Here is a 13215-nt window from a genome sequence, read left to right as displayed (position 1 = left end):
TGACTTTACCGTTATCACCAGTTCCGTTTTGCATTTATCATGGGTTTGTTTAATTCCCCATCGGTGTGCTGCGTCCATCCCATTCTCATAGTATGTTCCCCAGGTATGTTTAAACACCTTTGCCCAAGGACATGTGCTATCCCCAGTGCAAATGTATTTTCCATACCTTCTAGGACCTTCCTTTCTTGTACACGCCCCCCTCTTACCAATGCCCCCAAAACCTCCTAACTCTTCATGAGAGAAGGCGAATGGTACTTTGAATCCCCCATCTTGTCCTAAACGGACTTTAACTATAAAATAATCATTCTCCCAATAGTCTTTATTGGTTTCAGTATTTCTACGAGATCGAATCAGTGCCTTGGTATTATTTTGTTCATTTCCCTGTTTAGGTTGACCTGGATTAATCCATAATATGGTTAACAAGATGATGCAGCTCAGAGTCCCCCAAAATCCCCAAAACTGCCATCCCAATCCTGTCCCTGACCCACCTGCCTGGTACTTCCCCATACCCACACCTCTAGGAACACCCCACAGTGATGAAAGGTCGGGGTAGGGTTTCTTCGTTAACAGAGTTTACCCCCTAACCCTAGTGGTTCAGTTCTTCTCTTTAACTCTGTGTGTGTTCAACGGTGCTGGTATGTGGGCCTACCTTTTTGCAGTGGGTAACGTGGACCCAAGTGGCTCTCTCAGCTATTCTTACAGCGAAGGCAGTTACCAATAGGACTTGGTATGGTCCCTCCCAGCGGGGCTACTTCCAGTCTTTCTTCTTTAAGGATTGGATCCACACCCAGTCACCTGGTTGGATAGAGTGGGTTACCTTCTCCTTTAGTTCTCCTGTGGGACACAATCTTTGACCTACGGCTTTGGTTAACGAACAGTCTCCTCATATGTTCTGCCAATGTGTCTTCTGCCTCTGTCTGCCTGTTCAAGTCTACCTAACTCGGGCATTCTGTATGGTCTCCCAAATACCTTCTCGAAGGGGGATAACCCATCTTTATCTGGGGTTACTCTAATGGTGATCAACACTATTGGTAGGCATTGTACCCAATTTCTTCCCTTCACTCCGTGATAACTCTATAAAAATCAATTTCCAATTGCTGGACTGGATATTTTGCCAGGGGATATTCCCCCTGGGGTGCTCTCTCTACCTTGGTGATTATTCTGTGCACAGATGACACATCTGTAACAAAACAATGTTTTCAGTATGTCGTTATACCATAGGCCACAAAGTGTTTCCTGTTCCTGCTCTAACAACGTTTTTCCTAACCTGCTCTACCATCCCCCCTATTGACACATGACTTTACCCATGTGTCAATATTTCCGCATATCAAAACGGTGACTTTAATAAAATAAATAATTTATCTTTATGCCAGACATTATCTCGTAGGATTGCCCCTTTCTTTTTTCCACATGTTCAATTCTTTATCCTGTCTTCTTTACAGTATGAAAATGTATGCACTCACTAACTGTAAGACGCTCCGGACAAGAGCGTCTGCTAAATGGCCAAAATGCAAAATATAATCAAGAACATAGGAAATGTCTGTTTCCCCGTATATTGTTCCTGTCACCTTTCTTAATGTCATATTTCACTCATTTGCCAATATAATCCCTTACTTCGTGTAAGTAAGCAGTGATATTTTGTTCCCAGGCATCTATTTAAAAAAAAGTTTGATACGTTGTCTCCTACTGTCCCTTAACATATACTGTAGGGGATTTCCCTCAATCCTGGGAAATAAAGAAAATAAAAAAAACTCCTCCCTCAGAACACATCGGATAACTCCACGTTTCATTAAATTCACTAAACCTATAAATAACAAACCCATAACCACTTTCCGGTAATCTACTGATTTAAACCTGTTGCATTAATTTATTAAAATATAAACGTATTGTTTAATAAATCCAGAACCTACGAAAAATGTTTACTACGCCATCAGCTTAATGGTAATAATGATCTCCCATTGTTCAATGTGAACTGTCTGTATAACTCACTGTTGTATAAAGAAACTATTCAGACATCCGCTTCACATTACCCTCTGCTTCGTTTACTAAATCCTGGCATTAGTAAATTCTATCCACACACCACCGAAAATGAATAACATATTTGCATACACCGTAACTAGAAATATTATTATTATTATTATTAGAAAGCATGAATTGAATACCATTCTTGCTTAAACAATGCAATTCAACATTTCTCATCACCCAATTTCTATTACCTTTTTTTTTTTTTACACAGGAAATCCTCTACAATCTCTACCCTCATCTAAATGTACCATTGGCTCTCCAATTCAATTTCCGACGATACCTAAACCGTGGATGTGCTGTGCTGATCTCCATTCTCAATGTTGACCCAATCAGTGATCCTCTTACCCTTGGATACTCACTGGCCCATGTCTTTCCAGTCCTCTGCTGGCTCCTTTGCTAGGGACACATGTGGGTTCCATTTCTCTCTTAACAGTCTCTGCTGCGTGGGTGTTGTCATAGTGAAACTATTTCAATGCTACAGTTCTTTCTGTGGTTTTAAATAGTGCTTCCTCATAGATTGAATCTAGATCTGGGTGTTGGTAAAACCAGAGAGTACAGTGTAGGTCATCGGGGGACATTTTAGTGGGGCCTGGTACCACATCATCAGCAAGTTCCATTAAGGTTCGGGGAATATCAGTTACCCCCCCCCCTTAACAAGTCTTGACTATACAAATTACATGGTTCCCCCTCCCCACAGATCACCATATTGTCTCTGACCATGTGTGTTTTCATTCCCCTCTCAGTGGGAGTGACGGCCACATTCAATTTAGCCATTACATCTCGTCCTAGTAAGTTTACCGGACACCTGATTGGTCATGTTTTAGGGTTATTGGGGCTGATAACCTTTCAATAAATTGATGACCAGAGGCAGATCGCACTATGATTTTCTCCCCATCAATCCTCACTCCCTCTGGATTGTCTGCTGAACAGATTGCTGTCCTGCAAGCCCCTGTATCGCATAGGAATTTAATGTTCTTACCCATTACTGTCAATGTCAAATAAGGTTTCTGTTCCTGTTGAAGTGCCAGGTCAAGAGTAGCCAATTCAAACACCTCACAACTTGGATCAATGGGCTCCTCAGTCTCCTCCTCACTAGAATCTACTCCCAGCAGAACTGACAAAAAAAAACACAGACTGTGATTTCCAGGACACTGCCCCTTTGTTCTGGCCTTCTGTCTCCCCGAGAGTTGGCACTCCCTTCAGGTCTCTTACTCCTCTTTTCTCTCCCGTTCTGCTCTTGGTAAACTGCATACCTTTTAACCTCAATCAGTGTTTCTGTGCCCCAGCCAATCAGGGTCTTTTTTTTTTATTGTTTGAGAAATGTCAGGCCTCATTCCGCTTAAAAAAAGGCTATTTTTAATTGTTGATGATACGGCCCATCTGCTACCTGTTTGCACTCGTGGATTTTAGAAAAATCAGCATGTCTATGGTAGTAATCTCTGAGATTGTTACGTAGTTGATTACGTTTATCTCGATACTCTCCGTCTACGGCCCACTGTAAAATAACTCTGTCCTGGGGTCCAGTCTCCCTTCACAGTTGCCCAATCCTATCCTACCACTATCTGCAATCTCGATGGTTGTGGCCTGTTCTAGGCCAGTATTTGCACGGCGCCTCACACTCTTTGGCAAAATGCCCTTCCTGACTACAGTTAAAGCACTTATTCTGCTCATGATGGATTGCATATCTTGTAACCTCAGCTAGCGGTGCTGTTCCCCACCCTATCAAAGTATTTTTAATGGTCCTGCTTATCTCTGGTCTCATTCCATTGAGGAATGCTTTTTTAAATTGCTGATGGTAGGGCGTATCATTCCCCTGTCTCTGGTCTGGCTCGGGTATGCCACTGTTTGCGTTGAACACATCCTTAAGCCTCTCTAAGTATTGGCTAATAGTCTCACTATCCTCTTGTTTACACTCATGTACTTTAGAGAAGTCTGCATGACGATGGTAATGTTCCCTGTGGCTATTACACAATTCAGTTATTTTCCCAACATACTGGCCGTATCTAGCCCTTTCACTCACTCTCTTTCTACTCTGCCTTTACACACCTTGTGCATCTGTTTTACCATGGATTCGAGTTTGTCTGCGTCCAGACGTCCCTCAACCATACCTCTCTAATAATTATTGTATCACTCTAACTGAATTGTTAGGTATTAAATGATTTTACTATATATATATATATATATATATATATATATATTTGTAAACATTTATTTGGTCTTTAATTAGTTAATAACTCTGATGTCTTATACTTTTTAATTGTATGTTTCTTCCTCAAAAGAATCAATTGTAATTAGTTTCTTTCTACTTTGGAGTAATATTAGGTGTGACTTTTGAGCAAATGTTATGATCAACCTTTGTAATTAACCATTTAAATTATTCAACCCATAACCCAGAGTGTTTTAAGACCCCAGTTTCATGAAACGGACGGGACAACCATTCTTTCTCACGCGACCTATTTTAGTCCCCTCCTTTGGAATTAATTAATTATCGCGATTAATATATCTATTTTCTGGTGTACTTTTGACAACCCTCTTTCAGATTGTCTCAACACAAGTTTAAGTTTATGTTCGGTAATGGCCTCTCTACCTGAAGTCAATTTCGGACCCACCTCTCTTTACTTAAGTTTACTGGCTATACCACTCGCATTTTTTATCTGTCTAGAATACTGGCGCATTGGGTCTAAAAACGCAATGGCAAGGCTTAGTGGATTTTGGTAATCATTCTCTGCCCTTTACAATAATCACAGCAGTATTATTGCAAGTTCAGATCACTTCCCCCAAAATCCAATGAATAAAGATTACTGACCTTATTCTTGCAGCTCAATTTTGGTTGGATATCGTCACCGTTTCTGTCGTTTCCAGGTTGTCACAGGCCTGTATTGATCCCCCAGAGGGTATTGATCCCCCAGAGGGTATTGATCCCCCAATCTCAGAGGGCAGGTCTTTGTCTATACGGATGAATCATCCGCCCGTGCACGGTTTTCGATGTCCCCCGGAACGACAGAAGACGGATATTGATATCCGGCTCGAAGGACCAAGCTGTCACGAGAATTTTGTTATTTCAATGGTTGAAGTCAACTAACTTCTTAAATCTTTGAATAATTCCCAAAAGGTTGTAAATCTCTTAGTTTGAATAAATTAAACAAAGACCCAATTCTGCAATGGTCAGAATGTTTATTCATGAGAGCGCTCTGCAACAAAATGGTCGTACAATCTTTTTATATACACACACGTCAGAGGAAAAATCCCACCCTGCTTTAGGCGGCTGTATTTTTCCACCGTACACATCTTATAAACTCACCTGGGTTTAGCTGATGTGATTTTCCTCCTGACCATCAGGTCACACACACACGCGCACACACACACACACACACACTCCTTGCTCGGGTAGGCTGCATTTTTTAGTTATCGCCGTCCTCACAATATTCTGCAAGCCTTTTTTTCACTCCCCTTTCCCTGTGTGTTTTGGGAACCAGTCTCCTGTTATTGGTTTCAATCGTTTTGCACTTCTGCTTGCCTAATCTTCTCTTGAGAGCCAGGTCTGCCTACGGCGGCCTTTCTCAATAGCAAGGCTATGCTCACTGAGTCTGTACATAGTCAAAGATTTCCTTAAGTTTGGGTCAGTCACGATGGTCAGGTATTCTGCCACTGTGTACTCTCTTTTTAGGGCCAAATAGCATTCTAGTTTGCTCCGTTTTTTGTAAATTCTTTCCAATGTGTCAAGTAATTCTCTTTTTGTTTTCTCATGATTTTGTTGGGTCTAATTGTGTTGTCCTGGGGCTCTGTGGGGTCTGTTTGTGAACAGAGCCCCAGGACCAGCTTACTTAGGGGACTCTTCTCCAGGTTCATCTCTCTGTAGGTGATGGCTTTGTTATGGAAGGTTTGGGAATCGCTTCCTTTTAAGTGGTTATAGAATTTAACGGCTCTTTACTGGATTTTGATAATTAGCAGGGAGCGGCCTAATTCTGCTCTACATGCATTATTTGGTGTTCTACATTGTACACTGAGGATATTTTTTCAGAATTCTGCACGCAGAGTCTCAATTTGGTGTTTGTCCCATTTTGTGAATTCTTGGTTGGTGAGCGGACCCCAGACCTCACAACCATAAAGGGCAAAGGGTTCTATAACTGATTCAAGTATTTTTAGCCAGATCCTAATTGTTATGTCAAATTGTATGTTCCTTTTGATGACATAGAAGGCCCTTCTTGCCTTGACTCTAAGATCGTTCACAGCTTTGTGGAAAGCTACCTGTGGCGCTGATGTTTAGGCCAGGGTATGTATAGTTTTTTGTGTGCTCTAGGGCACAGTGTCTAGATGGTATTTGTGGTCCTGGCAACTGGACCTTTTTTGGAACACCATTATTTTTGTCTTACTGATATTTACTGTCAGGTCCCAGGTCTGACAGAATATGTGCAGAAGATCTAGGTGCTGCTGTAGGCCTTCCTTGGTTGGGGACAGAAGCACCAGATCATCAGCAAACAGTAGACATTTTACTTCAGATTCTAGTAGGGTGAGGCTGGGTGCTGCAGACTGTTCTAGTGCCCTCGCCAATTCGTTGATATATATGTTGAAGAGGGTGGGGCCTAAACTGCATCCCTGTCTCACCCCATGGCCCTGTGGAAAGAAATGTGTGTGTTTTTTGCCCATTTTAACGACACACTTGTTGTTTGTGTACATGGGATTTTATAATGTCGTATGTTTTTCCCCCAACACCCCTTTCCATCAATGTGTATAGCAGACCCTCATGCCAAATTGAGTCAAAAGCTTTTTTGAAATCAACAAAGCATGAGAAGACTTTGCCTTTGTTTTGGTTTGTTTGTTTGTCAAATAGGGTGTGCAGGGTGAATACGTGGTCTGTCATATGGTAATTTGGTAAAAAGCCAATTTGACATTTGCTCAGTACATTGTTTTCACTGAGGAAATTTACGAGTCTCTCTCAGAGCACCAGTCCCCCTACATCATAGCTGTTTCTCTCCCCTCTCTCAGAACATCAGTCCCCCTACATCATAGCTGTTTCTCTCCCCTCTCTCAGAGCACCAGTCCCCCTACATCATAGCTGTTTCTCTCTCCTCTCTCAGAGCACCAGTCCCCCTACATCATAGCTGTTTCTCTCCCCTCTCTCAGAACATCAGTCCCCCTACATCATAGCTGTTTCTCTCCCCTCTCTCAGAACATCAGTCCCCCTACATCATAGCTGTCCTGCCGCGCTATGTGGAGATCAGGACCTTTGAACCCAGGCTGCTGGTTCAGAGTGTGGAGCTGCAGAGACCACGATTCATCACATCAGCTGGGTGATTATGCTAGCTATCACACTATACAGATCAGATCAGATCATCTCATAGTAGGATCTATCACACTATACAGATCAGGGAGCTATCACACTATACAGATCAGAGCGTCTCAGAGAAGGAGTGATCATCTAGGATCTATCACACTATACAGATCAGATCATCTAGGATCTATCACACTATACAGATCAGATCATCTAGGATCTATCACACTATACAGATCAGATCATCTAGGATCTATCCATATTATCTTATTTGTTGTGATCTAAAGGGTAAAACTGATCCTAGATCACCGCTCCGACTCTGAGACTCTGAGGATACCAGCTTGATTACCTGACCAGCTTGATTACCTGACCAGCTTGATTACCTGACCAGCTTGATTACCTGACCAGCATGATTACCTGACCAGCATGATTACCTGACCAGCATGATTACCTGACCAGCTTGATTACCCGACCAGCTTGATTACCTGACCAGCATGATTACCTGACCAGCATGATTACCTGACCAGCATGATTACCTGACCAGCTTGATTACCTGACCAGCATGATTACCTGACCAGCATGATTACCTGACCAGCATGATTACCTGACCAGCATGATTACCTGACCAGCATGATTACCTGACCAGCTTGATTACCTGACCAGCTTGATTACCTGACCAGCATGATTACCTGACCAGCTTGATTACCTGACCAGCTTGATTACCTGACCAGCATGATTACCTGACCAGCATGATTACCTGACCAGCATGATTACCTGACCAGCCTGATTACCTGACCAGCCTGATTACCTGACCAGCTTGATTACCTGACCAGCATGATTACCTGACCAGCATGATTACCTGACCAGCTTGATTACCTGACCAGCCTGATTACCTGACCAGCCTGATTACCTGACCAGCTTGATTACCTGACCAGCATGATTACCTGACCAGCATGATTACCTGACCAGCATGATTACCTGACTAGCTTGATTACCTGACCAGCTTGATTACCTGACCAGCATGATTACCTGACCAGCATGATTACCTGACTAGCTTGATTACCTGACCAGCTTGATTACCTGACCAGCATGATTACCTGACCAGCATGATTACCTGACCAGCTTGATTACCTGACCAGCTTGATTACCTGACCAGCATGATTACCTGACTAGCTTGATTACCTGACCAGCATGATTACCTGACCAGCATGATTACCTGACCAGCTTGATTACCTGACCAGCATGATTACCTGACCAGCTTGATTACCTGACCAGCATGATTACCTGACCAGCATGATTACCTGACCAGCATGATTACCTGACCAGCATGATTACCTGACCAGCATGATTACCTGACCAGCTTGATTACCTGACCAGCTTGATTACCTGACCAGCATGATTACCTGACCAGCTTGATTACCTGACCAGGTTGATTACCTGACCAGCTTGATTACCTGACCAGCATGATTACCTGACCAGCATGATTACCTGACCAGCTTGATTACCTGACCAGCTTGATTACCTGACCAGGTTGATTACCTGACCAGCTTGATTACCTGACCAGCTTGATTACCTGACCAGGTCAACAAAATCCTCTACGGTTATGTTTTGAAACTAGGGACACAAGATATAATGCATGTTTTATCCAGTGAACCAACTGAAAGGGAAACCAGCGTTATTCAGATCAGATGTCCCCCTGTAATAGTTTTGCGGTCTCTATTAGAACCAGAATTTAAATATAGTTTCAATAAAATAGACTCTCTGACGTATTCCAAAATGTTATTTTGATAGAGAACGTTTGTCTATCAACCATCACACATCATATTGTAATGGAAAACTCTCTCTTGTCGTTCTCTCTCCTTCTGTCTGTCCCAGGCCCAATATAGTTTACGTGGCCAGCAACCATTTTGTGTGGCGCCTGGTGCCTGTGTCCATCGCCAGCCAGATCAGACAGCTCCTACAGGACAAGCAGTTTGAACTGGCCCTGCAACTGGCGGTGAGTAGGATAAACTACCACTGACAGACTGGTGTTCTACCTGGACACCAAAAGGGTTCTACCTGGACACCAAAAGGGTTCTACTTGGACACCAAAAGGGTTCTACCTGGACACCAAAAGGGTTCTACCTGGAAACCAAAAGGGTTCTTCAAACGGTTCTCATATGGGGACAGTCAAAGAACCCTTTTAGGTTCTAGATTATTTTCTATAGGACAGATAGGATCCAGAGGGCTGGGTAATGGGGACAGATAGGATCCAGAGGGCTGGGTAATGGTTAGGGGCTGGGTAATGGGGACAGATAGGATCCAGGGGGCTGGGTAATGGGGACAGATAGGATCCAGAGGGCTGGGTAATGGGGACAGATAGGATCCAGAGGGCTGGGTAATGGGGACAGATGGGATCCAGAGGGCTGGGTAATGGGGACAGATGGGATCCAGAGGGCTGGGTAATGGGGACAGATGGGATCCAGAGGGCTGGGTAAGGGTTAGGGGCTGGGTAATGGGGACAGATAGGATCCAGAGGGCTGGGTAATGGGGACAGTTAGGATCCAGAGGGCTGGGTAATGGGGACAGTTAGGATCCAGAGGGCTGGGTAAGGGTTATGGGGCTGGGTAATGGGGACAGATAGGATCCAGAGGGCTGGGTAAGGGTTAGGGGCTGGGTAATGGGGACAGATAGGATCCAGAGGGCTGGGTAATGGTTAGGGGCTGGATAATGGGGACAGTTAGGATCCAGAGGGCTGGGTAATGGGGACAGTTAGGATCCAGAGGGCTGGGTAATGGGGACAGATAGGATCCAGGGGGCTGGGTAAGGGTTAGGGGCTGGATAATGGGGACAGATAGGATCCAGAGGGCTGGGTAAGGGTTAGGGGCTGGGTAATGGGGACAGATAGGATCCAGAGGGCTGGGTAATGGGGACAGTTAGGATCCAGAGGGCTGGGTAATGGTTATGGGCTGGGTAATGGGGACAGATAGGATCCAGAGGGCTGGGTAAGGGTTAGGGGCTGGGTAATGGGGACAGTTAGGATCCAGAGGGCTGGGTAAGGGTTATGGGCTGGGTAATGGGGACAGATAGGATCCAGAGGGCTGGGTAATGGTTAGGGGCTGGGTAATGGGGACAGTTAGGATCCAGAGGGCTGGGTAATGGTTAGGGGCTGGGTAATGGGGACAGTTAGGATCCAGGGGGCTGGGTAATGGTTAGGGGCTGGGTAATGGGGACAGTTAGGATCCAGGGGGCTGGGTAATGGGGACAGATAGGATCCAGAGGGCTGGGTAAGGGTTATGGGCTGGGTAATGGGGACAGATAGGATCCAGAGGGCTGGGTAATGGTTAGGGGCTGGGTAATGGGGACAGTTAGGATCCAGAGGGCTGGGTAAGGGTTATGGGCTGGGTAATGGGGACAGATAGGATCCAGAGGGCTGGGTAATGGTTAGGGGCTGGGTAATGGGGACAGTTAGGATCCAGAGGGCTGGGTAATGGTTAGGGGCTGGGTAATGGGGACAGTTAGGATCCAGGGGGCTGGGTAATGGTTAGGGGCTGGGTAATGGGGACAGTTAGGATCCAGGGGGCTGGGTAAGGGTTAGGGGCTGGGTAATGGGGACAGTTAGGATCCAGAGGGCTGGGTAATGGTTAGGGGCTGGGTAATGGGGACAGATAGGATCCAGAGGGCTGGGTAATGGTTAGGGGCTGGGTAATGGGGACAGTTAGGATCCAGAGGGCTGGGTAATGGTTAGGGGCTGGGTAATGGGGACAGTTAGGATCCAGGGGGCTGGGTAAGGGTTATGGGGCTGGGTAATGGGGACAGATGTATATAATACTGGCCTGTCATGGTATGACTCACTTCATCCCTCTGTCTCTCTCTCTCTCTCTCCTCCTGCATCTCTCATCTTGTCTCTCCCCCTCCCCTCCTCCATCCCTCTTTCCCCCTCCCCTCCTCCATCCCTCCCCTCCTCCATCCCTCCCCTCCTCCATCCCTCCCCTCCTCCATCCCTCTCTCCCCCTCCCCTCCTCCATCCCTCTCTCCCCCTCCCCTCCTCCATCCCTCCCCTCCTCCATCCCTCCCCTCCTCCATCCCTCCCCTCCTCCATCCCTCCCCTCCTCCATCCCTCCCCTCCTCCATCCCTCTCTCCCCCTCCCCTCCTCCATCCCTCTCTCCCCCTCCCCTCCTCCATCCCTCTCTCCCCCTCCCCTCCTCCATCCCTCTCTCCCCCTCCCCTCCTCCATCCCTCTCTCCCCCTCCCCTCCTCCTCCTCCCCCTCCCCTCCTCCATCCCTCTCTCCCCCTCCCCTCCTCCATCCCTCTCTCCCCCTCCCCTCCTCCATCCCTCCCCTCCTCCATCCCTCCCCTCCTCCATCTCTCCCCTCCTCCATCCCTCTCTCCCCCTCCCCTCCTCCATCCCTCTCTCCCCCTCCCCTCCTCCATCCCTCTCTCCCCCTCCCCTCCTCCATCCCTCTCTCCCTCTCTCCCCCTCCCCTCCTCCATCCCTCTCTCCTCCATCCCTCTCTCCCCCTCCCCTCCTCCATCCCTCCCCTCCTCCATCCCTCCCCTCCTCCATCTCTCCCCTCCTCCATGTCATGGTATGTCATGGTATGACTCACTTCATCCCTCTGTCTCTCTCTCTCTCTCTCCTCCTGCATCTCTCATCTTGTCTCTCCCCCTCCCCTCCTCCATCCCTCTTTCCCCCTCCCCTCCTCCATCCCTCCCCTCCTCCATCCCTCCCCTCCTCCATCCCTCCCCTCCTCCATCCCTCTTTCCCCCTCCCCTCCTCCATCCCTCCCCTCCTCCATCCCTCCCCTCCTCCATCCCTCTCTCCCCCTCCCCTCCTCCATCCCTCTCTCCCCCTCCCCTCCTCCATCCCTCCCCTCCTCCATCCCTCCCCTCCTCCATCTCTCCCCTCCTCCATCCCTCTCTCCCCCTCCCCTCCTCCATCCCTCTCTCCCCCTCCCCTCCTCCATCCCTCTCTCCCCCTCCCCTCCTCCATCCCTCTCTCCCCCTCCCCTCCTCCATCCCTCCCCTCCTCCATCCCTCCCCTCCTCCATCCCTCCCCTCCTCCATCCCTCCCCTCCTCCATCTCTCCCCTCCTCCATCCCTCTCTCCCCCTCCCCTCCTCCATCCCTCCCCTCCTCCATCTCTCCCCTCCTCCATCCCTCTCTCCCCCTCCCCTCCTCCATCCCTCTCTCCCCCTCCCCTCCTCCATCCCTCTCTCCCCCTCCCCTCCTCCATCCCTCTCTCCCCCTCCCCTCCTCCATCCCTCTCTCCCCCAGAAGATGAAGGATGATGTGGAAGGCGATAAGAGACAGCAGGTTCACCACATCCAGAATCTCTACGCCTTCAATCTGTTCTGTCAGAAGAGGTTTGATGACTCCATGCAGGTGTTTGCTAAGCTCGGCACAGGTGAGGTTTTTACCAACATTATTATCTGAGACGGGAGATTTTTACTTTAGGTTTTTAGCTACAATGTGTGAAGTGGAAGTGATAAAGCAGCTGTGATGTTCTTCTTGATTTAGCACAGGATAAAACGCCTTTCGGCCAATCATAACCAACAAGGGCTCTGGTCAACAGTAGTGCACTGTATAGGGTGTCATTTGGGACGCGTGGCGCCTGGTCAAAAGTAGTGCACTATTTGGAACGTAACCATAGTAACGCTGTACCTTCCTCCCCACAGATCCCACCCATGTGATAGGTCTGTATCCGGACCTGCTCCCCACCGACTACCGTAAACAGCTGCACTACCCCAACCCCCTGCCGACTCTGTCTGGGGCAGAGCTGGAGAAGGCCTACCTCGCGCTCATAGACTATCTGACACAGGTGTGTTGTTGTAGCGTTTACCAGCAGCGTTACCGCCCTGCCGTCCCACCGCTGGCTTGCCTCTCTCTGTGTGCTGTCTCAGGTGGGGCCCTGCCGTCCCACCGCTGGCTTGCCTCT

The 13215-nt window shown here is 47.5% G+C and overlaps 1 protein-coding gene across 2 annotated transcripts in view; it reads left to right on the top strand.

Moving 5' to 3' along the window:
- LOC311102784 (vam6/Vps39-like protein) overlaps window positions 1-13215 on the top strand; it is a 61261-nt gene that overhangs the window by 11436 nt on the left and 36610 nt on the right. The window contains exons 9-12 of one of the 2 annotated variants that reach the window (XM_084144198.1): window positions 7196-7316; window positions 9173-9293; window positions 12558-12684; window positions 12956-13098. In XM_084144198.1, the coding sequence (XP_084000324.1) occupies window positions 7196-7316; window positions 9173-9293; window positions 12558-12684; window positions 12956-13098 (512 nt within the window). Of the gene's footprint in view, window positions 1-7195; window positions 7317-9172; window positions 9294-12554; window positions 12685-12955; window positions 13099-13215 lie in introns of both variants that reach the window. The other variant, XM_084144197.1, reaches the window with a different exon arrangement.

The sequence above is a fragment of the Coregonus lavaretus genome, assembly GCF_964263955.1.
Source record: "Coregonus lavaretus genome assembly, chromosome: 27".
NCBI classification, from domain to species: Eukaryota; Metazoa; Chordata; class Actinopteri; order Salmoniformes; family Salmonidae; genus Coregonus; species Coregonus lavaretus.
This window is presented reverse-complemented; position numbering and strand designations above follow the sequence as displayed.